The 27,539-nt window shown below is 56.0% G+C and overlaps 1 protein-coding gene across 3 annotated transcripts; it reads left to right on the top strand.

The window, feature by feature from the left end:
* Positions 1 to 27,539, top strand: ATP1A4 (ATPase Na+/K+ transporting subunit alpha 4). 3 transcript variants are annotated; one of them, XM_042975542.1, is made up of 23 exons: positions 1 to 89; positions 330 to 514; positions 1,453 to 1,512; positions 3,256 to 3,459; positions 3,968 to 4,081; positions 5,554 to 5,688; positions 5,972 to 6,089; positions 9,853 to 10,121; positions 11,634 to 11,832; positions 12,072 to 12,181; positions 12,345 to 12,479; positions 15,640 to 15,829; positions 15,967 to 16,139; positions 18,998 to 19,137; positions 19,458 to 19,608; positions 19,882 to 20,050; positions 20,283 to 20,437; positions 20,590 to 20,713; positions 21,960 to 22,105; positions 24,316 to 24,446; positions 24,553 to 24,654; positions 26,898 to 26,989; positions 27,262 to 27,539. In XM_042975542.1, exons 2-23 carry the CDS (start codon positions 362 to 364, stop codon positions 27,288 to 27,290), a joined length of 3,099 nt encoding a protein of 1,032 aa, XP_042831476.1. In that variant the 5' UTR covers positions 1 to 89; positions 330 to 361; the 3' UTR covers positions 27,291 to 27,539. The 3 variants fall into 3 exon arrangements, with proteins under 3 accessions (XP_042831476.1, XP_042831478.1, XP_042831477.1); XM_042975544.1 differs by lacking the exons at positions 26,898 to 26,989; positions 27,262 to 27,539 and adding an exon at positions 25,807 to 26,258; XM_042975543.1 differs by lacking the exon at positions 1 to 89 and having other exon boundaries at positions 111 to 514.

The raw sequence follows: 27,539 nt of genomic DNA, 5'->3' as shown, positions 1-27,539 counted from the left end.
GCCCACAGGGCCTGGGCGGTGGGAGGGGGGGCCCTCCTCACCCTGACCCACCTGCTCGGCGCCCTTGGCACCTGCACCTCCTCACTGAGGCACGGGGCTGCCCCCACCCTTGTCCCCGGCCCTGCTGACCCGCCTGGCCTGTCACCTGCTCAGCCGCTCCCTCCCCGGTGCCCCCGCCTCTGGCCTCTGCTCTCTTCTGGCGGGTTTCCACCTCGTCCTCTCTCCTCACTCCCCTGGCCCTTCCCGTCCTTGCCGCCTGACCCCTCTGTGCCCCTCTTCTCTCCGCGCCCCTCAATTTCTTCTCCTCCTTTTGCCTCCCTTCCCACCAGTTGAGCTGGGCCAACCGTATCCAGGGAGGACTATGGGGCGCCAGAGAAAAAGGGGGACCGTGATCCCTCACGAGCAGATCCTAAGGCCAAGACATAAAAGGAGGCCTAAATCGGGGAAGAGAAGAAAAATGAAGAGGAAAACAATGAAGGCAGACATGGAGGAGCTGAAGAAGGAAGTGGTCATGGTGACAGCCCCCAGCCCTCCCGCAGCCCCCGCCCTCAGCCCCCAGCCCCATAGTCCTCAGCCCTCAGGCCCCCGGTCCCAGATCTCAGCCCCCTGCCCTCAGCCCCCAGATCTCAGCCCCCAGATCTCAGCCCCCAGATCTCAGTCCCCAGGCCCCCAGCCCTCAGCCCCCAGGCCTCAGATCTCAGCCCTCAGCCCCCAGCCCTCAGCCCCCAAGCCCCAGCCCCATAGTCCTCAGCCCTTGGCCCCCAGATCTCAGCCATCAGCCCCCCGCCCTCAGCCCCCAATTCTCAGCCCTCAGATCTCAGCCCCCAGACGCCCAGCCCTCAGCCTCCAGCCCTCAGATCTCAGCCCTCAGCCCCAGATCTCGGTCCCCAGTCCCCAGACTCAGCCCTCAGGCCCCTGCCCTCAGCCCCCAGATCTCAGCCCCCATATCTCAGTCCCCAGGCCCCCAGCCCTCAGCCCCCAGCCCTCAGATCTCAGCCCTCAACCCCCAGCCCTCAGCCCCCAAGCCCCAGCCCCATAGTCCTCAGCCCTCAGCCCCCAGATCTCAGCCCTCAGCCCTCAGCCCCCCCAGGTCCCAGCCCTCAGCCCCCAGCCCTCAGCCCCCAGCCCCACAGCTCTCAGCCCCCAGCTCCTAGCCCTCAGCCCCCAGCCCCAGCCCTCAACCCCCAAGCCCCAGCCCTCAGATCTAAGCCCCCAAGCCCCAGCCTTCAGTCCTCAGCCCTTAGTCCTCAGCCCTCAGCCCCCAGGTCCCAGCCCCCAGCCCCCAGCCCCCAGGCCCCAGCCTCTAGCCCCCAGCCCTCAGCCTATCAACTTCCTGCCCTAAGACCACTTCCCAGCAGGCCAGGACCACCTGTCTTCCTCAAGTGCCTCTCCCCCTCCCCTGGAAATGACCCAGGTCACCACCTGTCCCCAGTGACTCCACTGTCCCTTCAGGACGATCACAAATTAACCCTGGAAGAGCTGAGCACCAAGTACTCTGTGGACCTGACGAAGGTGAGCGAACGAAGCCGCTGAGGGACCCCCCCCTCCCCCCCGCCCCCCGCTGCTCCGGGACGTCAGTGGAGCTGGGAGTCGGGCCCTAACTTCCAGGTCAATGTTCTTACCCCTCCCCTCCGCCCGGCTGAGTTCCAGGGCGGGGCGAGCAGAGTATGGCGAGGCCCCAAGGAGTTCAGGGGCAGATGAGAGGAGGGAGAATGGGGTAGGGCAGCGCTTCTCCAGCCTGTGTCCCGGGGCCCCTCCACGCTCCTACAAACTGTCAAGGCCCCAAAGAGCTTTTGCTCGCGTGAGTTATATCTGTTGATGGTTATCATATTCAAAGTTAAAACTGGGAAAATTAAGAGACACTTCCCAATTCGTTTAAAAACAAGGGTAAATCCACTCTATATTAGTACAATCGTTTTACGACAAACTGGTTTCCCACACAAGCAGCGTTTTACATTTTTGCGAACCTCTTTAATGTCTGGCTTTCTAACCGGAGACGGCGGGATTCCCATGTGTTTTCAGCATTAAATCTGTTGTGACACATGTCATGTAGCCTCTGGGAAATTCTACCATACACTCGAGAACAGGAGCGAAAAAGGTGAACCACGATTTAGCATTATCGTGAACAGCGTTCGACCCCCCGGAAAGGGTCTCGGGACCCTCCTGGCCCCCAGACCACCCTTTGAGAACGGATAGTTTAACAGGAAAACCGTATACGTGGTTACCATCACTGCCCCTGCTGCTGTCACCACTCATACAAGGACCACAAATGAAAACCTAAAAGCCCTCAAAATAGAAGCCCTTCTTCGTTCTAGAACGTCTTCACGGAAAGGGTGGGTCTCATCTGGTAACCCGGGAGGTGTGCAGGAGACTTGTCCTGTTTTCATTCAAGTTGTATGTTTTTCCGGGGAAGTTGGGGAGTGGCCGGTGGGGATGAAGGAGCGTTTGTTTTTTAATCCTCTGGCGGGTTCTACTATTGTTTTCATTTAGAGGAAAAGGCACAGGAACTCACGCCCAGCCTCCAGCGAGAATCTATTCTTTCCTGCGTTTGCTCTCTTTCCCCCCTTTTCTAAGTTAAAGAGCCAAAGCATGAATGAATGTCCCGAGGTTATCAACATAAGGTGGCGTAGCTGGTCATTGCGTTAGCCTTGCTCGTTATGTCACGAACAGTTGATAGTTACCTCCCCCTGGAGACGGGGTACCGTAGGGGAGGGACCCTTCTGACTCCTGCGGGAGTCCTGCCCCAGTGCCGGCCCAAGATACAAATTCAAATTTTTTGTGAACCTACCCATCAGCTAAAAATCCTCCCAATGTAAACGTGCTGATGGGAACGCCTGGGCGGCTCAGGCGTTGAAGCATCAGACTCTCGTTTTCGGCTCAGGTCATGATCTCCGGTTTCCTGAGTTCGAGCCCCGCGTCAGGCTCTGCGCTGATAGCACGGAGCCTGCTGGGGATTCTCTCTTTCCCCTTTTCTCTGCCCCTCCCCTTCCCGCCATCTCGGTCTCTCTCAAAATAAATAAAGAAAGTTCAAAACCCTGGGATGCTTTAAACACGCTAAAGGTTATCCCTTCTATCATGCAAATTTTAAAATCCCACCTTACCTAGGAAGAAATTCCAGGGTGGCCTTCAGGGAGCTTCCCCGGTCTCTAGACCCTCTAAAGGCGTCCTGGGGCTATAAATGGCACATCTGAGCCTTGCCTGAGCCTGCTTCTCTGTTCGCGGCCCTCCATTCTTCCCTCTTTCGTCTGCACACAGGGCCTTAGCCCCAAAAAGGCACAGGAAATCTTGAACCGAGATGGACCCAACGTGCTTACGCCGCCCCCCACCCTTTCGGAATGGGTCAAGTTCTGTAAACAACTCTTCGGTGGCTTCTCAATCTTACTGTGGATGGGTGCCATTCTCTGCTTCGTGGCCTATGGCATCCAGATGAATTTCAAGGAGGATCTTTCCAGAGATAATGTGAGTCTGTTCCACTGCCACCGGCCAGCCCGGTCTCTGCTTAGCCCTGATACTCTCCTGCTCCGCACCCTTGCCCTCTCGAAGGCCTCTGGCCCAAACCCCCGGTACTCCCAGGACTTTCTGAGGGAGCCCTTGGTCCTTAGGCTTTTATCTAGAAAGCTACTGATGCAGCTGCCTGAGAGGCATGGTTTCACCCCGAAACTTGCTCTCCTTTGATTATCCTCCTGCCTCATCATCAAAGCACTCTGCGGCCCCGTTCTCTTTGCCAGAATTTTGATCTCTTCACCTCCTTCCTCCTGGTCTCCCTCCCTTACCTGCCCCCCCCCACCCCAAGCATAGCCCAAGCATCCTGGGGTTCTGCTGCATCCTAGCTCAGGGCTCCGACTGAGACACCCTGCCTCAGATTCTTCCTCAGCCCCTCCCTGGCCATTACCCTGGCGAGCTGATTTTCTGATTTGAAGAGGAGAAAAAAGGGCTACTGATGAGCCCTGTGTATCCCCGCCCGCAGCTGTACCTGGGCATCGTACTGTCCTTCGTGGTCATCGTCACCGGCTGCTTCTCCTACTACCAGGAGGCCAAGAGCTCCAAGATCATGGAGTCTTTCAAGAACATGGTGCCTCAGGTAGGATTGGTGTGGGAGGGTCAGGTGAGGGAGGCGTAGAATGTGCCCAAACGGGCAATTTTTAAGTCCCCGGAACGTTACATCCTGCGACGCGTGAGGGAGGTGCGAAGGAAGTTAGAGAGGCTGGATTCCTCAATGACCTGAAGGACAAAGGCCAGACAAAGGCCAGCCGTGGGAACGTTCCAGGTTCCAGGGGGCTAAAGAGACAGGACAACTGAATGCAATACCTGGACGAGACCCAGTCCCGTGGCGAAGGGGCAAATAATGCGGCCGACGTACTGGGTCCCAACAAATAGGGGACTGACGCACTGGGTCTACGAACAGTAGACTGAAGTCTGGTGTCAAAGCGAAAGTTAGCGACACCGCTAGCTGTATCGTGGTTCTTCAACCTACTCATTCTTGAGCCGTGCACACTGAAAGGTGCAGGATAGAAGACCGCGACGGACGTAACGTACCCTCAGACGGTTCCGGAAAAGAAGTGCTCGCGTCCACACCTCGGTAGACACGGTGACCGAACGACAGAGCGAGTGGGGTAAAACGTTAACAGGCGAATCTGGGTAAAAGTTGTGCCGGTATTCTTAGTACCATTTTTATGCTTTCCACTTTCCTGAAAGTTTAGGTAATTTTCAAATTAAAAAAAATGGTTTGTCAGCATCTGGAAATGACATGACAGCAGAAAGAGGTTCCTAGGCACAGAGATGGAGACTCGGAAAGGAACAGGCGCGAATTTCCCGACAGCACCATCATGTTCTGGTGTCCTAGCCCAGGAGATTTTTCCCCTTTGGTGTCAAAGTGAATTAATTCCTCCCGCGGGTAAGACTTCGGGGAACAATGTTTTGGTAAAATGAAGCAGGAGTTTGGAGACCATCCGTTTGCTTTTGCTGCCTAACTGGTCACCCCAAACTTAAGTGGCTCAAAACAACAAACGTAGCGTGTCCCACACTTCTGTGGCGGGGCTGTTCTGATCTGGGCTGAGCCGAGCAGTGCTGGACGGTCTCAGATGACCTCATCCCCATGTCTGGGGATGACTGAGATGGCTGTGACAGCCGGGGCCTTTCTCCTTTGACCCCTCTTCCTCCAGGAGGCGAGCTCGGGCTTGTTCAATATGGTGGCACGGGGGTTCCCGGTGACAAAAGGGCAAGCGCCCACGTGCAAGCACTTTTTTAAGCCTCTGCTTTGCATTATGTGTCTAATGTCTCAGGAGCCGAAGCCAGTGGTATAGCCAAGCCTAAGTGTAGGGATGGAGAGACAGACCCCATCTCTTAGAGACAGGGTCATCAAAGTCACATCGCAAAGGACAAGGATGGTAAGAATTTGGAATCTGCCAAAGAGACCTTCAAGCGTGATGTGGTGAGTGACAGTGCAAGAAAGGGAGTCAGAAGGAAGGAGCCCAGGAACAAGAGGCTATAGGCCAGACGCAGGATGCGGGAAGCGGAAAGTTCTGGAAATGACCCAGCACTACCTTCCCACAGCAAGCTTTGGTGATTCGAGATGGAGAGAAGATACAGATCAACGTAGAGAACGTGGTGGTGGGAGACCTGGTGGAGGTGAAGGGCGGAGACCGAATCCCTGCGGACCTCCGGCTCATCTCTGCACAAGGATGTAAGGTGAGGGGGTGAGGGAAGCCAAGGGAGGGAGCCCAGCATGGTCTTAGGGTGACCTTAGGTACTGGCCTGGATTCGGTTAAAGAAAGCACGATCTTATCATTCCGAACCTCGAGAAGTTACAGGTGCAAATTTGGGGTCGGAGACAATAGGTGCTGGTATGTAAATTTGTTTCTCTCTGCAAGCCAACAGTGACGGCGTCGGTGGCGGATAAAGATGTGTCATCTTGCCAAAGGAATCTTTCTTCCCATGCTCACTTTACGACCCATCCTCCCTCCCATCCCAGGTGGACAACTCCTCCTTGACTGGAGAGTCAGAGCCCCAGTCCCGCTCCCCTGACTTCAGCCACGAGAACCCTCTGGAGACTCGTAACATCTGCTTCTTCTCCACCAACTGCGTGGAAGGTGAGCACGGCGTCATCAGTGGCCTAGATTCAAAAGCAGAGATTGAAATAAAGATTCCAAGAACCCTCTATCTTCTAAAGGCAGTAGGGTAGGTAAGAGCCAGTAAACGGGTGAGGCTCTCCGTCGCTCATGAGCTGCACGACCTTGGGGAAAGGTCAAAGCCATCGTCTCCCCGTTTTGCACCACGATGATACGAAGAGTCTCTATCCCGTGGATGTTTATGTGGATTCAACGCACAGAAAATGTTTAGCGTGAAACCTAACACGTTGGAAGTGCCCTGCAGTCGTCAGCTAGTTCTATTGTGGCTGCTGAATAGACTGTGCTCTCTCAGCTGAAAATAGCACAGAAGGACAGAAAACTGTTGAGCCCCGCCAGGTCAGTCTTCTCGTGAGTTGAGCGCTAACTTCTCACTATTCCAGAAAGGTATCAGCATCGGAGATCCGAGTCACCAACGGTGCCACTCAACACATTGGCTCTGCTCCTAGAATCTTAAGACACCCTTGCGCAGGCAGTTCTGGCCAAGGGTGGTAACAATGGACTCAATATCATTATGTCGACCTTCCCCCTCAGGGAGGCCTGCAACACCCTCTGGAACACACATGAAAGCCATTATTCGTGCTTAACAACAAATGTTTGGGTATCCAAGAAGTAGCTTTTTTTTTTTTTTTTTTTTTTTTTTTTTTTTTTTTTTTTTTAAGAAGTAGCTATTTTTTAATTGAACGCCTTGGACGCGCCAAGCGCTACAGATGTCTCTGACGCTGACAACACTGCACGACGGATAGTATCGCTTTTTTACACATGAGAAGCTCAGAGAAGTTAAACGCCGTCTCCAAGAGCACAGGTTGATAGGAAAGAGGAAAATCAAGGATTCTCCTGCAGGTCTGTCTCCCAAAGCCCATGCTCTTTCCATAGACCCTTCTCTGGGACAAAGCCGCCTACTGATCTCTCTGTTAATGAAATTATTTAATGCAAAAATGCTTTGGGGGCATCTGGCTGGCTCAGTCAGTGGAACATGCAGCTCTTAATCTTCGGGTTGTGAGTTCAAGTCCCACAAGGGGCATGGAGCCAACTAAGATACGATAAAGCAAAATGAAATAAATAAAATAATAAAATAAAATAAGGGGTGCCTGGGTGGCTCAGCAAGTTACGCATCCGACTCTTGATTTCGATTTCGGCTCAGGTCGTGATCTCACAGTTTCGTGAGTTCGAAGCCCGCGTCGGACTCTGCGCTGACAGTGGGGAGCCTGCTTGGGATTCTCTGTCTCCCTCTCTCTCTCTCTGCCCCTACCCTACTCACGCCGCCTCTGTCTCTCTTAAATAAACTTAAAACAAATTTTTTAATTGAATTTAATTTAAATTGAAAAAGAGAAAATCCTATAACAGATGAGAGTAATTATAAAACGAAATAACCAAGAATCCCCCCAGAAAATAAAATCGACATTGAACCATTTTTAAATTTGGATCGGACAGAAAGAGCCAGGCGAGCCAGCTTCCTCCGAAAACACTGGATTTCAATTATTAAAATTCAGGAAAAGCTTTTGCTCGGGTTTGTCTTCCCAAAGTGGGTTTTTTCATCAGCAAAGCATATGCCTCAGATGAGGGAGCAAGGGGGCGGTGGCATCCTACCCAGGAAACAAAGTTCCGGCCGGAACGGAGGAGACCACGGGGACCCAAGATGTGGCCGAGAGGGCGGAGCTAGGCCCCAGCAGCTCCTGACTGTGCAGCCGAGGGATGTCCACGCGGTTTGCAAACTAGTAGCCCACCTTCCACCTTGATCCCAGATCCTCACCTCCCGACGTTCATGGCCACGGCCCTGACAGGGCTGCAGGTACGGACGTCTGACTCTGGGTTCTCACGCATCTCCACGGGGCCCGAGCTGTCTCCCTGGCGACGTGCAGGGTCCGGAGGGGCCAGTCTGGCCTGGGATACAGGAGGCTTGCCCGTGGGCTCAACCTTCCCCAGCTTCGCATCAACCCATCCTGTCTCCAGACACGTGAGATTCGGTACTAAATCCCGCCTCTGTGGATGGACAAACCCACGAGGGAAGGCGTGCAAAAGGCGAATCGGACCAAACCCTGGCACAAAATGGATGTAGGTAGCACCAAGCTCCACCCTTGCCCTCAAACACAAAGCCCTCTCGGTCCCCCTCAGTCATCTGAGTGTCTGCTTTGACAAGGCTCGGTGAACGCCACCTACTCCCGCCCGTGTGCAGAGAGCCCTGGACGCAGCCAGTCTTCCCCGGCACCCCGGCCCCGCCCGCCGCCCTCGGGGTGGGACCCTGCTCTCAGGCCCACTCAGCTGAAGGGGACCTTGGAAATGGACCACTGCTCTGAGCCACGGTGTTTGTGGGAGCCGTCAGAGTCGAGCCACCCCTCCTGAGTCACGCCTATGAGTTTCTGTCGGTCCTTCTTAAGGCCAAATTCGTCCAGATGAAGAAAAGACAGAAGCGAGTACCTGGGTGCGTCCTATGTGCCCGATTCTGTTCCAAGCTGTTTCGTCACCTCTCATCCTCGCCGCTTTGTAGACGCTCTCGGCCCACTTTCAGGCTGAGCACACCTGGGTCTCAGAGAGGGTAAGGAGCTAACTCTCGGGCCGGGCAGCGACCACGCTGCAGAACTGAACTTCCGGCCGGAGCCCTGCTGGTTAGAAAACAGGTGCCGTTTCTAGAATACGCAGCTCTTTCTGGGTGATTCGGTGACTGTAGTGGCAGGGATTCCAGCCATTCTGGTAAAGCAGGAAAAAACCGTTTTGAGCCAAGAACGGGCCCCTCATTTCGAGCCACGTAGGTGAGGGGCCCGCATCCCACGGGTGTGGAGCCAAGCGTGACGTCCAGGTCCCCCTTCTGAGGCCGGGGCAGGGTCCGCAGAGCGAAAGCCCAGAAGCCCGGCTGTTATGACGGCTCCTCCCCAGCAGGGGTCAGGCTGGCTCCAGCCAGCAGAGCAGGGAGGGGCTCAGCGGAGCTGTTTCTCGAACTCCACACTGGGGCCACTGGGGCAGGATAATTCTTCGTTGTAGGGGGACAGAGGGGCTCTCCCGTCAATTGCAGGATGTGGCAGCATCCACGCCCTCACGCAGCGACCTCTCCCACCCCAGATGTGACAGCCAAGGTGCCTCCAGACCTTGCCCACCGGCTCCTGGGGGCAAAATGCCACCGACGGAGGACCCACTAGTTCAGGGGAGAGGCCGATGATGGAAGGTAGGGCTCTAACAGAAGGGCGGCCACCATTCCTGGGGATCTAGACACTTTGCAGCTGCTGAGGGAAAAATAAGAAACAGACAGGCAATAGAAGATACTCAGAATCGGTGTAACAAAGACCTTTTATTTTTAATGTTTGTTTATTTTTGAGAGACACAGAGATAGAATGCAAGTGGGTTGGGGCAGAGAGAGAGAGGGGGACACAGAATCCGAAGCAGGTTCCAGGCTCCGAGCCGTCAGCCCAGAGCCCGACGCGGGGCTCGAACCCACGAGCCGTGAGATCATGACCTGAGCCGAAGTCGGACGCTCAACCGACTGAGCCACCCAGGTGCCCCAACAAAGACCCTCTTGACGGGGAAGGCAATAAGGCAATGAAATGGGAGGACTGTGAAATCAGAGATTTTTCGGGCGAGGAGACCCTCTGCTTGTGTCAACTAAATGTGAGGAGAATACAACACGATGGCCTCCAGGAGGCTCTTGAGTGTCCACCTTTCTCCTGACAGCTGTGTCCTTGCAGGAACCAGGGGCAGCCACTTTCCCACCTCAGACTTCCCTGCTCCTCTGCAGGAACAGCCCAGGGCGTTGTGATAGCAACGGGAGACTCCACAGTGATGGGCCGCATCGCCTCTCTGACGTCAGGCCTGGAGACGGGCAAGACCCCCATCGCTGTGGAGATCGAACACTTCATCCATCTGATCACGGCGGTGGCCGTCTTCCTTGGCGTCTCTTTCTTCGGGCTCTCGCTCAGCTTGGGCTACGGCTGGCTGGAGGCTGTCATTTTTCTCATCGGCATCATTGTGGCCAATGTGCCCGAGGGGCTGCTGGCCACCGTCACTGTGAGTAGCCAAGGTGGAGGGTGGCGGTCTGCACAGACAAACCACCCCAGGGGTGGAAACCACTAGAAAACACAAGAAATCTCTCTTGCTGTTGAACCTCTCGAGGGCAGGCTACCCCTGATGTGTGTACCGTTACCACCCGCTTTGCTCCCCAAAGGCACTGACTTCCCCCACCCGCATTTTCTGGTGCCTTCTCTGTTTTCTCCGTGAGTTGTGGTGCAGAGAGCCTTAGATTCTCAGTCGTCGGCAGTGAGTTCCAGTCCTGGGTGTACCGCCGGGTGAACTTGGCCAAATCACTGAACCTCTCCAGGCCTCAGTGGAATCATCGGGTTTTCTAGAGGAAGATTGACTTGGAATGTAGAATCTTACCGGAAAGGACTTCAAAGCCCATAGAAATCCAGCCTTTCAGCCGATGCTGAATATCCGGTGTACAATCCGTGGGAGATGCTGAGGATGATTCCTGGTCCTGGGAAGCCCGCCCCATCCACTCTCTGCTCATTTCATCACTAGGTTGCTGTAGCTGGATTTCACTGTGTTGAGCAGAAACAGGTTTTCCTGTTTGGTCCCAGTTTTCCCATCTGAAGACACACAAAACAAGTCAATTCTCTCTCCCTTCTACAAGCTATGCTTTCGACTGATGGTACCCATCGTGTCCTCCTCAAAATCTCCGGTGGGAGATAAGAAATAATCCCTTTTCCCTTAGCCGTCCTTCACGTCACACGGCCTTCAGGCCCCCGGCTTGCTGGTCACCCGTTTGGGGTTTGCCCTAGTTTACCGATATCCTTCTTAAAGTAGAAATGAGAATAATACCCAGGGTGTGGTTGGTTAGCACAAAACCTCAGGACCAGTGATGAGATGTGAATAGATCATAACCCCACGATTAGGATTCTGTACTGTTGTAGCCACGGCCTAAGAACGTATTCGTTTTTCAAACAACTTTGCCGCATACCTGACTTTCATTGAATTTGTGGTCCGTATAATTAATGTCCACAAAAATCGGATTTGAATGACTTCTCAAGTCTGCAATATTCCTTCTCAGTTTCATGATTCGCTCCGTGTTCTTTTTTTATACCTATTGGTCCAACCCCCCCGCACACACGGCATCTTATACCCCAGTGAACCGTTAGCTACCGACGTGGTCCCCGGGGAGACCGGACTTGAGAGAGACAGGGGGGGCCTGAACTCGATTTGGAGCAGGCCCTGCTGAATAGAAAAGACGAAAGGATCCTGGGGGAGCAGAATATCCCAGGGATCAGGCCATGCTCTACGTTACCCTGGTAGAGGAAGACTCTCTTTTTCCAAAGCGCTGCCGTAACGCGCGAACAAAATCCCTTCCCTGATTTCCTTTACCACGGCCCCAGATGGGATTCCCAAGGACTAGGTGGGAACGAAAGGAAATTAATTACAAAGAGTGACGATAGCAATACCAGCTACCAGATTTCCCAAGCACACCGTGGTGTGAGTGGCCGACGTCTTGTCTCCGTTGATCGTCTGCCCTCTTCGCGGCCTTAGGTGTGTCTGACCCTGACCGCCAAGCGCATGGCGCGCAAGAACTGCCTGGTGAAGAACCTGGAGGCGGTGGAGACGCTGGGATCCACCTCCACCATCTGCTCGGACAAGACGGGGACCCTCACCCAGAACCGCATGACCGTCGCCCACATGTGGTTCGATGAGACCATCTACGAGGCGGACACCAGCGAAGAGCAGACTGGTGACTGGTGGCACCGGTGGGCCGAGGGTGCGGGGCTGGGGGTGGCGAGTGGGCCGCGGAATCTGACGCGGGGAAGACGGCTGGGCCCCGAGTGCAGAGAAGGGAGGCGCAGAGGAAAGGTGCGGAGGTGCCAAGCAGTGGGGCACAGAGCAGGATGGGGCTATGTCCCTGCTTCGCACTGCCCTGCCCCCTGCCCCCTACTCATGAGCCTCTCCTTCACCCCCCCCCTTCCTCCCCAGGGAAAACATTTGCCAAAGGCTCAGCTACCTGGTTCGTCCTGGCCCGAATCGCCGGCCTCTGCAACCGAGCTGAATTTAAGGCTAACCAGGAGACCCTTCCCATCATCAACGTACGGGGCCTGCGGGGGGAGGGGATGCCTCGGTGTCTGGGGCGTGCCCCGCGCCCTCCCCAGACACCTCTCTTCAGTGCTCCCCCCCAGGTCCTCCCCATCACGCCCCCCCCGTCCCTGTGCCGTACCCCCCGGGCTTAGCGAACACACCCCGTCTCGGCAGCGAGCCACAACAGGCGATGCTTCTGAGTCGGCCCTCCTCAAGTTCATCGAGCATTCGTACAGCTCTGTGAAGGAGATGAGAGAGAAAAACCCCAAGGTGGCCGAGATTCCCTTTAATTCCACCAACAAGTACCAGGTACAGAACCCGCGAAGGCGGAATGGCGGTGGGGGTGGGCTCGTCGTTTGGAGAATGCCTTCGCCTTCAACCTAATCTCTGAACAGTAGAATGAAGACGGTGGATAGATAACCAGCATCCTCATTAAGAGGAAGGCTGGGGCCGCCTGCGTGGCTCAGTCGGTTGAGCGTCCGACTCTTGGTTTCGGCCCAGGCCGTGATCTCGGGGTTCGTGAGTTCAAGCCCCCCGTCGGGCTCTGCGTCGACTGCACAGAGCCTGCTTGGGATTCTCTCTCTCCCTCTCTCTCTGCCCCTCCCCACCTTGCTCTTTCTCTCTCTCTCTCTCAAAAAATATAAACATAAAAATAAATAAAAATTTAAAAAAAGGAGACGCTCACCGCAAGAGAAAGTGACAGACAGGTAGAGGAAAGGCGCTGAGCGGGAGTCTCCCAGTCGCTTGCGAAAAGAGCAAGTCGGAAGTGTCCCATAGGTAGCGAAAGCCGCCGGGCGACAATCGGGGTCCAGCCTCGTGCAGCTGTCAGAGGCATCTCTGTGGCTCCCGCCAGGCTTACCACCGCGGGATAAGGCTGGGTTTGCAAGGCGCTCCCCGGTGGTGCCCTATTTCGTCCCAGGCCTGTGCGCGAGGACGCCAGGCAGACTCAGGAAGGGTGGTATTTGGAAGTTACTGGGAGTGCAGATCCTGAAAGTTTTCCTCACAAAGCGGAAAAAAAATTGTAACTAAAAAAAATAATAATAATAATAACAAAAGCTATATGGGGTTTGGAGTTTTTCAAAACCCAATTCCCCGTCTTCTCACGTTGAACATCGAGCACGTAAGCGGTCAAGAAAGAGATGCAGAGTTTTGTGTCTCCGCTGGCTTTCAGCCAGTGTAACAAGATAGGTCTCCTGAGCCCAAACTGCGAACTTATTTCTACTTTTATCCGACGTTTAGTGGCCTCACAACCCAGACGAGGGTTGTGTGCCTGGCAGGGCCGGATGAAAGCCTGGGACGGCCAAGAGGTGGATGCCCCTTCTGCCGCACGGGTCAAAATAAAAGCCAAATATACCCACGACATTCGTTGGGACGTCCCACAAAATAGCGACTTGCCCCAAAACGACCAGGTTAGCGCCTTTCCTGAGCTATCACGTGCCAACGGCACAACCTTCCTCGGTGGTTCCCATGCCAGGTGCGCCCAGCCGGCCGAGCGAACGCCCTAACTGGTGGTGGCCTAACTCCAGCTCTGAGCGCGGCCGTCCTCGGCCGGCTCGTCGCTTGCGGGGCGTGGTCTCTTCCTCGCTCTCCGACTAAAAGGAAAGGAGCGTCTCGGTTCTGATATTTCCAGACTTCTTCCACCTTCTGATCTGCCATTTTCTATCAAGATGCGGTTTTCCCATGACCAACGGGCTAACTCATAAGTAGGTCATGCCGTCACCTCCGATAATCCCCCTAAATAGCGAACAAATGCGTATTAAGCCTTCAGAAAACCAAGCTTTGTAAACTGCTTACAGCTTTCTGTTTAGACAAGTTAAGGTTTTTTTCCTCTTAACTGCTTAGGCATGCTTTGACTACAACTGAAAGTGGTAAGAAATATTGGAAAGTTTCTAATGGGATGGGCCTTTGAATAAGTTGGTTGTATTTTTATTTATTTTTTTTAATGTTTATTTTTGAGAGAGAGAAAGACAGCACAAGCAGAGGAGGGCCGGGGGGCGGGGCGCTGACAGCAAGCCCGACGGGGGGGCTCGAACCCACGAACCAGGAGATCATGACCCGAGCCAGAGGCGGTCGCTCAACCCGCTGAGCCACCCAGGCGCCCCTCTAATGGGATGGTTTTAACGGCATTTTACACACAGGCTTCCCACCGCTTCTCCTCTGGACGGTGCAATCCGGCCTCCTCTGCACCTGCTCATTTCCAGGTGCTGCTTTTGTGACCAGACAGGCTACTAATAGGGACTTCCTGGCTCGTAAGAGGAACCTCACCATAGTTCCCGCTCCCAGATCAGAGATCAAGAGAAGACGCAAAACCGAAACGCATCTAATTTCTCTCTCCTCCCTGAGTGTGGTCTCCTCAGTCACTCTTGAATATGCCCTTCCCTGTCCCCAGCACACCGCACTGACCCCGACCCCAAATTTCCATTAGCCCCTGGGACTTCTCACGCTACTGGGAGAGGGGCAAGGGCATGACAATGACCGACCTACCTCTGGATGATGCTTCGTGATTTTCAAAGTACTTTGTACAAATGATCGGACCCTCGGGGGCGCCTGGGTGGCGCAGCCGGTTAAGCATCTGACTCCTGACGTCAGTTCGGGCAGGTCGTGATCCCACAGTTTGCGAGCTCGAGCCCCGCATCGGGCTCAGCCTCGATGGTGCAGATCCTGCTCGGGATTCTGTCTCTCCTCCTCCCTGCCCCTCCCCGGCTTGTGCTTTCTCTCTCTCCCAAAATAAATAAATAAACCTAAAAAGAGAAAAACAATCTGACCCTCAAACAGCAGGTGTGAACCGCGGGGGTCCACTTCAACACCGCCGGTTTTCGACAAACACAGCACGGTACTGTCCGTGCGTTTTCTCTTGTGATTGTCGTAACAGCGCTGGCTTTTCTCACGCTCACTTTTCAGTGGGAATACGGTATATCGTACACGTAACATGTAGAATATACGCCAATCGACCGTTTATGCTATTGGTAAGGTTCTGGGTCAACAGCAGGCCGTATTAGCAGCTAAGTTTTAGGGGAGTCAAAAGTTCCACGCTCATTTGTGACTGTGGGGGTCTCTCCTAAAAACCCGATGAAGTCGGCAACACAGAATCTTTTGCTTTTCATCAGAGGGACTAAGGTTTAGGAAGGTTAAATGGACTGGCCCGAGGCCCTAAAGCATTCCTGCCGGCCCTGCGACCCAGGCCCGCGGACCCTACGTTTTCTCTCCTGTCCACTCCGCTGCCTCTGCCCGGCTCAACCTTCTGCTTTCCAGGCAGAGAGGAAGCAGAGACAGTGAGAGTCCTGGTCCAGCTCTCAGCCTCCAGTGGCGGAGAAGATAACAGATTTGTTACAGGCTGGATTCCCGGCAAGGACGCCGGGTGGGCTCGGCGGAGTCGGAGCTGCCCGGAGGGAGCGGCTGCGCTGGGGTTTGGGGACCGAGGAAGTGGGAAGGGGGAGGGTGTGAAACGGGGCTCTTTTCTCCTCCCCAGATGTCCATCCACCTGCAGGAGGAGAGCCCCCAGCCCCACGTGCTGATGATGAAGGGGGCCCCTGAGAGGATCCTGGAGTTTTGCTCCACGTACCTTCTGAACGGAGACGAGTACCCCATAGACGAGAAGATGAAGAGCAAATTCCAGGACGCCTATCTGGAGCTGGGAGGCCTGGGGGAGCGCGTGCTCGGTGAGGGGCTGGGGAAGAAGCCTGGAAGGAGTGGCACCACCTGGTCGTGGCTCGGGGGGCGCAGAGCTGAGGGCGCTGGGGTGAGCGGGACGGAGACGGCGGCAGCTGAAGGACTTCCGTTCCCTCTGTCTCTCCAGGCTTCTGTTTCTTGAACCTGCCCACCACTTTCTCCAAGGGATTCAAGTTTGACACGGATGAGATCAATTTCCCCATGGAGGACCTTTGCTTTGTGGGGCTCATGTCCATGATTGACCCTCCCCGGGCCGCAGTGCCCGACGCCGTGGGCAAGTGTCGCAGTGCGGGGATTAAGGTAAACCTCGGACGGTCCCAGGAGTTGCCGACCCGTCACAACACGGCACAAGGGTAGAAAGCTCTGCGTGGAACGGGTTCTCCGCCATCTTGGTTTACCTGAATTGATTTCAGTTTCCTTGAGCTCATGATGTTTAGTCGTAAGAGACGACCTAGTAGTAAACGGGAAGTTTCTTCTGTCGTGAGAACGCTGTCTTGCGTTGACCGTGAGAATCATCAGGGGAGCTTTAAAAATCTGATGGCTGGGGGCGCCTGGCGGGCTCAGTCGGTGGAACATGTGACCGTTGATCTTGGGGTTGTGAGTTCAAGCCCCACATTGGGTATAGAGGCTACTTGAATAAATAAATAAATAAACTTCAAAAAAAAAAAATCTGATGCCTAGGCCATACCCCAGACCCGTTACATTGGAAACTCTCAGGGTGGGGCCCAGGCATCTGCATTTTTTAAAACATTCATAGAGATTTCCGTAGGCAGGTCAGTTTGAGGACCGGCGTCCTAGGACACGGTTGTGCATGTGACTCATCTGGGGCTTTTTCTGGAATGCAGGTGTTGATTCAGCAGGTCTAAGTCACCCTGAGATTCTGCACTGGTGACGGGCTCCCAGATGATGCCGGTCCGCAGGCCACAGTAAAGGTAGCAAAGTGCTAGAAGGGGTCAGGTCACTGTGCCGCCGGGATGGGCTGGGGGCTGGAGCAGGCGACAGCGAGAATGAGGTCATGAGAGCTGGGCCCTCGACCTGACGCAGGGCGAACAGCCGCGCTAACAGGTACACGTCCGGGGGTACAAAAGCTGGACACCAAAGTGAATCGGTCGGAGAGTGAGACACAGTCGCCGGGCACCCCCAGAGGTGGGGACTGTTCCCCGGCCAGGGGGTGCTCGGGCTTCAGGGCGGGGCTGCAGAGTTTCTCTAGTCCTGAGACGTTCTGTACCCCACTTCCACACCAAATTCTAAGACTCCAACCTGGGAGATTAGAGATTGGCACCTTTCCCGCTCCTACCTGATATTCCGGATCCCAGACGTGGGGGGAGAGCAGTTAGACGGAGGAGTGGGGCGGGGGGTAGCACTGGAGGTCTTTAGGGAGAACGAGATGCTCTCTGCAGAGCTGGCTTTATCTTAGACCTTTGACTGTGGGCAGTTTGTCAGAAGGCAGCTGGGCCATGCCAAGTTCAAGGATTGGTTTCTGAGAACCAAGGGCTGGATGTAGGAACTATTTTGAGTGAATTCCCTAGTGACTGCACACTGCTTGCGTGGGACAGTTCTCTGTAGCGACAGCCTCATTGCAGCACATCTGCGGAGGAGGGCCACACCGACCCGAGCTCCCTCCCTCTGGCTCTCTGAGCTCCCGCACCATGTGGGAGGCACGTGGAGAAGGGCCCACTGGAGTTTCCTGAGCTTTGAGGCGGCCGTCGGAGTGGGGATTCACGCTGCAGGTGTGAAATGCATCTGGGGATCTGTGGGTCCCTTTAGCAAGAAGGAGAGGGTCACAAATGCACCTGCAGGCAGGGAGGACCGAACGGGGGGACAAGGGGCTGACCGAGCCTGGGTGTCGTCAGAGCCCGAAGCAGGCGAGCCCGCAGCAGTCGGAGGCTGAGGCCTTGCTGCCTTCCGGGCCAGCCCGTGTTCCGGGCACAGATGGGCAGTTCTCGTTATCGCTTCTTCTGGCCCCTAAGCTGCCAGGACTTTGGCCGACTTGGCGAGAAATTTTGAGTCATCCCCTTTCCCTGTAGGGAAGTGAAAGACATACATGTCACGCCATCCTCCGAGGAGGACAAAATGTGAGACGTACAGGGGGTTGCCCCGAAGGGTGGACCCTTTCAGGGTCGATTCCAAAACGGCGCTGATGCAGAGCAGATCGATGTTACGCGGCGGCTGACAGGGATCGGATGGCGGTCCCAGGGCAGCGAAGTTCTTACAAGGAAATGACGGCAGGGCCCATACTTCCCCAGGCAGAGCCCTGGGCTCAGGCCTTTGGAACTGATGTGATTTAAAAAACTTCAAGTACCCCATTACATTTGCCACTCGTCGAGGCTGCATGGTTCTGTCACAGCCACGGAGTTGCCTTCTCCTTCCATCGGCGCCTGGAAAATCATGCGCCTGGAGGGCACCCGGGAGCCAGGAGCCGTGGTTCCCCGGACGCGGTCATTCTTTCTCCCTTCTCTGATGGCTGTTTGTGGAACGAGGGCTGTGTGCCAGGCTTTGCGCCAGGGCCAAACTTCACAAGGGGTCACGGACACGGCCCTCCCTTGCAGAGCTCACGGTGGCGCACGGGGAGGTGGGCGCTCCCCATGGGGAGGAGGCTAAGTGCTGACATACGGAAGGAACAGAATGCCAGGCAGCTCGGAGCACAGGCGCCAGAGCTCTGGGGAGCAAGGGGACAGGGCCGGGGCTGGTACCAGGCACCCGCCAAGGGCTGGACCCCAGGGGAGGCGAAGGAAGAGGGAACGAGAGGAAAAGGGAGGATCAGCACACACCTGGGCCTAGATGGTATTTTGCTAGGGCAGACGGATGATTCCAGACGTTCCTTTGTTACCATTTGTTCTCTGTGTAGGTGTTTGTCTTCTGAGCTTGAAGAAGCCGACCAGCTTCTGGAGCAAATTCAATGAAATTCTGAATATAGTAATGTGCCCAAATTCCCAGTTTATTCCTGGGAAACCTAGAGCCCAAACGGTTCTATGTTTTATGGTCTGGTGGTCCTGACCCAGTCCCAGGGGCGAAGCCACGGCAGCGCAAGGTCTCGGGGATGAGCTGCTAACTCCCCTGTGGAATAAAGGCGGTGATCCATTGGGTTGTGGGGAGAAAGGCAAAGGATCCAGGACTCCCTGAAGATGATTCTTCTCTTTCCTCCCTTCCCAACCCAGGTGATTATGGTAACAGGGGATCATCCCATTACAGCCAAGGCCATAGCCAAAGGGGTGGGCATCATCTCTGAAGGCACTAGAACAATAGACGACGTGGCCGCCCAGCTCAAGGTCCCCGTCTGCAGCAGCATCGACCCCAGGTGGGACCCCTAAAGAACTCAGATCTCCCGTTTGTTCCCTCCATCCTCGGTCTGCCCCACCCGGATCCCCACTCACTAAGGTTCTTGAAGCCTCGTGCGGTAGGTAGATAGGACGTACGGGGTTTACTGACGGCAAAGTAAAACGTGATAGGGAAATGGCCACACGACCACATCGGTGAGTTTGCAGAAGGATGCAGAGCAAAGGGAGGGGCAGGCGGGAAGCAGGCAAGGGTGCGGTGTGTCCACCTGGGGACAGCGGGTGGCCGGGGACACGCGAGCTCTGAGCCCTCTGAACCGGCGTTTGGAACCCGTTCCCTCAGGGAAGCCAAGGCCATCGTGGTGCACGGCTCGGACCTGAAGGACATGACGTCGGAGCAGCTGGACGAGATCCTCAGGAACCACACGGAGATCGTGTTCGCGCGGACGTCCCCGCAACAGAAACTCATCATCGTGGAGGGCTGTCAGAGGCAGGTGAGGACGACGGGGGCGCCTCGGGGGGCCCCGCCCAGCCCAGCCCCAAACCTCCCCGGGCCGGGAGGAGACTCCCGAGAGCACCCTGTCTTGAGCCCTGAGACGGCCGCCAGTCGAGGCCCCCCGAGAGTTTTAACGTCTCAGGAGGAGCCGGAGAGGGAAGGGCCGGGCGCGAGGACCTTTAGAAACAAGGGATGACGGGAGCAGAGTGAGCTTTGGGACGGGTCCCGACGTGTCACAGTGGTGAGTTCAGCCCCTCTGTGCTTCGCCCAGGGGGCCATCGTGGCGGTGACGGGGGACGGCGTGAACGACTCCCCCGCGCTGAAGAAGGCTGACATCGGCATCGCCATGGGCATCTCGGGCTCCGACGTGTCGAAGCAGGCCGCCGACATGATCCTGCTGGACGACAACTTCGCCTCCATCGTCACGGGCGTGGAGGAGGGTGAGGGGCCACGCGGGCTGGGGTGGCGTCGGGGACGCTAAGCCGGCGCTGGCTTCCCAGGCCTCTGGACCCCAACGCAGAGCCGACGCGGGACCCCAGGCACCCGCGTGCCGCCTCGGCTCCCCTCAAACGCGCATTCCCCCTCTCTGGGGAACACGGGCCACCGTGCTTCGAGCGCCTGGGCGGGGAGGGGGCCCTCCCGTCTCCCTGACGCCCTCACCACCTCCCACAGGCCGCCTCATCTTTGACAACCTGAAGAAATCCATCGCGTACACCCTGACCAGCAACATCCCCGAGATCACCCCCTTCCTGCTCTTCATCATCCTCAGCATCCCCCTGCCTCTGGGCACCATCACCATCCTCTGCATCGACCTGGGCACAGACATGGTGAGGCCCAGCCTGGAACCCGGCTCGAGGAGCTCCCGGGAGAGGGTCTGGGGGCAGGAAAAGTCCGTGTTCAGGGTGAGGGACAGAGCTCGCTCAAGTGACTTGTGAGTTTCCTCCTGAACTTTGCGTCCTTTGTCTCTCCCACCCTCCAGGTCCCGGCCATCTCCTTGGCTTACGAGTCAGCTGAAAGTGACATCATGAAGAGGGCCCCGCGGAATCCAAAGACTGATAACCTGGTGAACCACCGTCTCATTGGCATGGCCTACGGACAGATTGGTGCGGCCAGAGGAAAGGGGGGCTGGGGGCGTGGGGAGCGGTTGCACCTGCCGGGCCGTTGGAGTCGGCTCCGTGTGGAAGTCAGGGAGATACTTTCATGACAACAGACCGTGCTGGGCCCTGGGAACACACAGAGCCACTGAGCTCTGATCTGCCCTTGACTTCAGAGTCTAGCCGAGAAGGAACACACGTACATCAAACGATAGCACCTTTGCAAGTGCCAAACAACGAACACGCATGGGACACGCGACAGGAGAACAGAGCAGGGGGCTCACGAGTCAGGAGGACAGTCAGGGGGACCCTGTGGAGGAAACAAGACACGCACCCGCTGTTAGAAGACGGCAGGCGTCAGCTGACGTTACAGTCAGCTGAGGGGGTCAGGGGAGGGGAAAAGCACATGTCTGCCAGTTGAAGAGTGAATCGGCAGCTTGGGGGAGCGCGTACTCTGAGAAAGGAGCGGTAGACAATCAGGCTGTAGGCACAGGTCGCGTGAATCCCGGAGCCAGCCTCGAAGGACACTTGAGAGCCGTCAGAAGTCTTTGCTCTGGACTTGCCAGTGGAGCAGGCGAGGGATGGACAGGGAAGAGACTGGGGACAGGGGACATCCAGAAGAGGAAACACGTAGAAGCCGCTAGACCCAGGAGCTGCTAGGTCTGAGTCCCGATTTCGCCACTTAGTGCCCGTGTGACCCTGGATGAGGTTAGAATCTGTTTTCTGACGAAGAGGTAAATAATAGTTTATCATTGTGGTGAGAATCAACGTCCACAGGGACTCCGTGCGCAGCCCCGCAGCCGGTATGCTAACCCTGACATCCTCTATCGCCGTGGCCAGGCTTGGGGGACAGAGGTGTTGACTCAGGGACAGGCAAGGGGCAGGCAGGGGAGGCTCGAAGAGAGCACAGGACCTGATGAGGGCCCGCACGAGAGAGGAAATGGAGAAAGAGGAGTCCAGCGCTCTCTCGGTGGAAAGGGGGAATAAATCCCCCCCAAGGTCCTTTCAGTTTTAAGATTATACAACTCAAAGATGGCTCTGGGTTAGAGCCCAAAGGCAAACGTCAGGGCTTGGACACAAGTCCGAGAGAGATGATGGGACCGGGTCACTGACGGCCAGCATCTCCGGCGTTAGAAGCTCAGACACACACCAACCCGGCTAGGAGCCACTCCCGGCCACCACCCCTTCCATGGTCTGCCTTGTGAGGTGCTTCTCTGAAGCAGGTTCCCCTGTCCTGTGACTCTGCCATTCACAGGGATGATCCAGGCTCTGGCTGGCTTCTTCACCTACTTCGTGATCCTGGCCGAGAATGGTTTCAGACCTTTTGATCTGCTGGGCATCCGTCTCAGCTGGGAAAACAGATTCCTCAATGACCTGGAGGACAGTTACGGACAGCAATGGGTGCGTCAGGGGGTCGGCCCTAGAGAGTGACCAGTGAGAGTGGGCCAGTGAGAGTGGAGAAGGGAGGCACCAGACAGACGGAGGTGACGCCTCATCTCCAGTCCTACATGACCCCAATCTCCGATCACGTCGGCAAAGGTCCTTCAAGTGACGACTTGGCGTAATGGCTTGATTTCTATTTGTTCCTGCTGTCTGTCACCTGTCCTTACCTTCCTGCGTCTTTTGGCTTCCTTAGTCCTGGAGTTCTTCCTCCTCAGATCAACTTTTGGAGGCTGATTTCTGTTCTTCCAGGTTCCAGCCATCATTGGCCCAGAAATGAGGGCTGGCTCTTCTCTCTCTGTTCTCTCCCTCCCTCTGCGGGAGTTCAAATAATATGATTTCAAGTCTGAAAACCTATTTGCTTTGTCTCCCCCTTTCTCACCTTTCTAAGCTTTTAAACCCAGAGGATGCCTCTCTGTAGTAGGCTTCCCTAAAACCCAGGACGAACCCCAACACGAGGTGTTTGAGAATTTTAGTGAGTGTGCTTTTTTCCTACCTGTGAACAACTCCTGTCCCAATTTCTAAGACAGTAGGAGATGTGACCCCAATTATTGCTAGCATCGTAGGACCACAGAAGACACAAAGTTGAGGGAGGACACATAGTCTATTCTCATCCCTGTGTAAGTGAGGAAGCAGAGTCTGGAAGGATTCCCCGACTTGCACCAAGTCCCACAGCACATCCCTAGAAGAGCTGGGCGGGAGCTCCACGCTGACTCCCGTCCAGCACCTTCCTTCTTCACCATGATGCCTCTAAGCCACCGCTAACTGTAGGTTTCCCGATAGTGTGCTAGAATCCCGGTCGTTGGAAGGATGCCCACCGAACGCACTTGGCTTCCCCTAGCTCAGCCCCACGAGGCCATCAGATGTCAGTGTTCCCAGCAACCAACATCGCTCCGGGGGCCAATGAGGCCCCAAATCATGGTCAGCATCCCCTCAATCCTCAACTCCAGCCTTTGTTAGTTTCATATCTTGATACTTTCTCCCTGCGGCCAAGATGCAGCCTCACAGAGTGGTGGTCAGAGCAGAAGAGATGCTTGAAATTGAAATCGCAGAGAAACAAGCTGTTGGGAAGGACAGGATCTGGAGTCTGCCTGAGGGAGCAAAGGGCCCAGCTGGGGAGCGGAGGCAAACACCGCTGGAGAAGGAGATGATGGGGGGGGGGGGGTTGGCGGACATTGAGACCGTGGCAGTGGAAGGATCATCCACACAGATATTTGGATCCCCAGAAACCAGGACAGGAGCGGTGTTAGGCAGTGAGTCAGAGCCAAGATCTGCCAGCGGCCCCAGAGCCCCGGGGTGTTGGTCGATGACCACCCGCAAGACGTGGCCATGCGACCCGGCGTCACAAACGTGCCCGCTGGATGCGTTACCTGCGCAGCGCTTGGCTCATCAACTTCCAGTCGTTTCCATCCGATGTTTTCTGGTCATTCAGGGCTCGATCTCTTCCCCCGGGTACCACTTGGGCCACACCCCCTGAGGTTCGGCACGTGGCATCCCACCGTCGTTCAGTCCTACGTATTTTCAAATTCTTGATTCCTTCTACAAGTTCGCTGTAAACATGCCATTTTCGCCCTTCAACATGGGCTTCTCCTCCAGCCTAATTTGGATGTGCCTCTTCTGTGTTCTCACGGTCCCGAGTGACCTCTCTTATAAACCACTATGAGGCTGACACGGCCAGCCTGTTTATCTTCCCCACTAGATTTACGTTCCTTACGCGCGAAGTGTGAGTGCGAGAGAGGACCACTGGAGGTGTGTGGTTGCCTCCTCCCCGGTGCCACCCGTTCGGGCATTCCCGTCTCTGTGGTCAGATGCCCCCTGGCCCCACCTTCCTTTCTGACGCCGCTCTCGGGGTCCGCCTCCCCTCACACGACCCTTCTCGTTCTAATGCGGGGATTCCCGAGCCGCACCACGTGCCGCTCACGGAACTAAGCTCGGGAGGGTGCTCGAACGTCAATGGGACAGGTGCTTGCCCTTGAGTTGTTCTCAGTGGGTCAGGACAGCCTGTGAACTAGCTCACAACCCAGCGCGAACAAGAGGGCTGGGACAAGAGGGCGTAAAGCCGAAGGGGCTGAAGGTCTGACCCAGCCTCGGGGTCCAGGACGGCAGGAGGGGCCCTGAGGTGCACCCGGACCCCTTCTGACAGTGCCCCTCCCCACCCTGCCCGCCCCCAGACCTACGAGCAGCGGAAGGTGGTGGAGTTCACGTGCCACACGGCCTTCTTTGTCAGCATCGTGGTCGTGCAGTGGGCCGACCTCATCATCTGCAAGACCCGCCGTAACTCCATCTTCCAGCAGGGCATGAAGTGAGCGCCCCCCGGACCCCCACCGCCTCACACCTGCACGCAGGGCGCTGGCTTCCCCTACCTCTCCCTCCCTTTCTCCGGCACACCCTTCGACCTTTCTTCCCAGAAACAACATCCTAATATTTGGGCTCGTGGAGGAGACATTCCTGGCTGTTTTTCTCTCCTACACTCCAGGCATGGACATGGCCCTGCGGATGTACCCACTCAAGTGAGTAAGGGAAGGGACGCAAGCCAGGGGGGTGGGGATCCCCGGCACAGGGAGAGCCTGGGACAGGAAGTGGTGTGTTGGAAAGGGAAGCCCCGAGCTGGGGGCTGCCTGGCTGGCTGGGGGCCGCCCTGGGTGACGTGAGGAGAATCGTCTGTGCTCCAAGAAGCACGTCTTATTTAGGGAGGGACTGGGACCGTGTCAAGTGATCCTCGTCGAGACATGCAAATTGAGCAGACTTACCGGCACTCAACAGAGGGGCACCTTTTTTTATGGTGATGTGTGGTATAGCTGTTCCAGGATCCAAATTGCTCAGAGGGGAAGTAGGCATAAAAATCGCCCAATCTAGGCGTGGCTAATCCTGTCCTACTCAGGCAAACACATTCAAAGCGCATACGTGCACAGGTGAGCGGGCGTACTGAAGTTCTTACTGGCTGGTACCTCGTTTTGTTCCAAACAGGCCCGTGCGTCTGTGTCTTGGTGTATTTTGTTTTTTTACGTAGGCGTGCGCTTGTTATGAAGACGTTCTATCGCGACTTTTACAGGGGAAAACAAACGTGCCATACCACCCCACTCTCACCGCCCTGCCCGCCTCTGCGATGGTTTCGGGCGTGTTCGTCCAGCTCATCTGCCACGACTTCACACACTTTGCTCACCTTTCCGTCCCTTGCAGCGTTTCACACAACGCTTTGCGGGCTGTAGGTGCTCAATGAATGCTTAATAAGAGACGTTGGCATTGCCCTTGGATACTGACGAGCCCCGTTTCGAATTCCGACTCCACTGTGTGTTGTGCTGGACGGTATATAACCAGTCTGAGGCTCAGCTTTCCCTGCAGAGTCTTGGTCATACACACCTGGCAGAGTATTGTGAGAATGACACAAGGAAAGAATATTATGCACCAAGCGCGGCTCCTTGGGTCGTGGCGGGAGCTTTGTTGGCAGTGGTTCTATTATTGTTGCCATTAATGTCAACACACAAGTCCTGGTAGATGCGGTTGAGCATTAACCGTGATCCCAAACATCCTGTACCCTCCCCGGCCATACAACTCATTCCCTAACACTGTATTCATGTTGGGTGTCTTTCTACCTTCTTTCCCCTGATCACCTGAGCTCCTGGAGATCAAAGGCCATCCTGGCATCGCTTTTATTCCCCCAGGACCCGCGCGGACACAGAGCGGACACACGGCAGTTGCTGTTGAGTGACTGGGTGGCTGTGTGTCTGGGACCGCGTGTGCGCGTGTGCAGTGAGCCCGCGGCCAAGGCCAATATGGCTGGCCAATATGGCAGCCGCCCTGCTTCCGTCCCTCGTTCTCAGGCTCCTGAGACGTGGCTAGTGAGAGACCGATAAACGGAATCCGCCATTGTAGCTAGCTGACGTAGAGTTAAAAGCTAAAGTGCCGTCAGAGATTATTCTACTCAGTACACCTTTCCTGTTTGGGTTGGGCTACGTTTTCCGCGGCCCTTTGAAAATCGAGGGTCCGACATGCGATGCGCTGTCATTGTGAAGTGCCCCCTGGACCTCGAAGGCTTAGGACAAAAGGAAGAGTGTAAACCATCCCCTTAATAACGTTCACGTTGGTTCCACGTGGAAAGGATGATACTTTGGATACACTGGGTGAAATAAAACGCACTGTTAGAATTCCTTGCCCCCGTTTCTTTTTACTTATTTTCATGTGGCTACTGGAAAACGCGAGCTCTCACGGGTGGCTCGCAGTGTATTTCCATCAGACGGCACTGGTCGAGGCCACCTGCCTGTCTGTCACCCAAGGGAACAGACGTGGTTCTGATTTGACTCCTCCCCAGAGTCTCTCTCCCCGGCCTCTAGTTACAGAAGAGGGTCAACCGGCAGAAGAACTTTCCGCGTGTTTGCCATATGGACACGTATATCCATCCCTTGGTGAGATGCCCCCACACGTCTAGACTCAAGTAGACGCGTCCTACTCAGACAACCTTCCCTGTGTGGGCGCAAGGCCCCGACTACCTGCAGGGCAACAGGGGTCGCCCTGAGCGACTCCACAAAAGCCAGGAACACCGCGTGTGCCGCTAACTCGGCGTTTGTCGCGTTCTGTTATCAGTGGCTGCTTGTGTTTCTGTCTCCTCCCTCCCCCACCAGGCTCGGGCCTCCTGAAAGGTAGGGCTCAACCCTGCACACCACAACGGGTCACACGGTTCTGTGCACTGTCCTCTGCACCTGCTTCCTCTGGCCCCTCCCTCGCTGCCCCACTGACCAACCCTTACTCCCTACAGAACAGCCTGGTGGCTCTGCGCCACTCCTTACAGCGCTCTTATCTTTATCTACGATGAAATCCGAAGGCTCATCATCCGTCGTCATCCTGGCGGTGAGGCTCCCTGCGCCCTGCTCTCAGCAGTCACCGGCCTCCCCACTGGCTCTCCCCTCCTGCCCCTGTTGCCGAGGGCCCCTTGCCTCCCCACCCCACTGCCCCCGGGTTTTTGCTGCCAGACAGGCCCCGTGGTCCTGGCCTTCCCGCTCTGCTCCTTCCTGTCCGCGGTGCCTCCCACCTTGTCCTCGGCCCCCTCGTGCCTCATGCCCCGCCCCCCCAGACCTCCCCTCCCCCGTCCCCAGTTCACTCCGGTGTCCTCTCTTCCACAGGCTGGCTGGAGAGAGAGACCTATTACTGAACTCGGCACAGGAAGAGCTTCACATGACGGCTGTCCCAGGGCCGGGTGGGGGTTTGGGGTGACGAGCTCAGCACATGGGAGAGGGGGGCGAGTGGAGCAGAGACGCTAGGGACAGGCGAGCCTGGGGCTGCGCTGAGGGCACTGGGGCTAGGAGACCGGGCGGGTGGACGGGAAGCCCAGCGGAAGGCACTGTCCTGTTGAATCAGTTGCCAGTCTAGAGAGTAAATGTTTGCAATGGCCCTCACCCGG

Source organism: Panthera tigris, chromosome F3 (assembly GCF_018350195.1).
Source record: "Panthera tigris isolate Pti1 chromosome F3, P.tigris_Pti1_mat1.1, whole genome shotgun sequence".
Lineage (NCBI taxonomy): Eukaryota > Metazoa > Chordata > Mammalia > Carnivora > Felidae > Panthera > Panthera tigris.
This window is presented reverse-complemented; position numbering and strand designations above follow the sequence as displayed.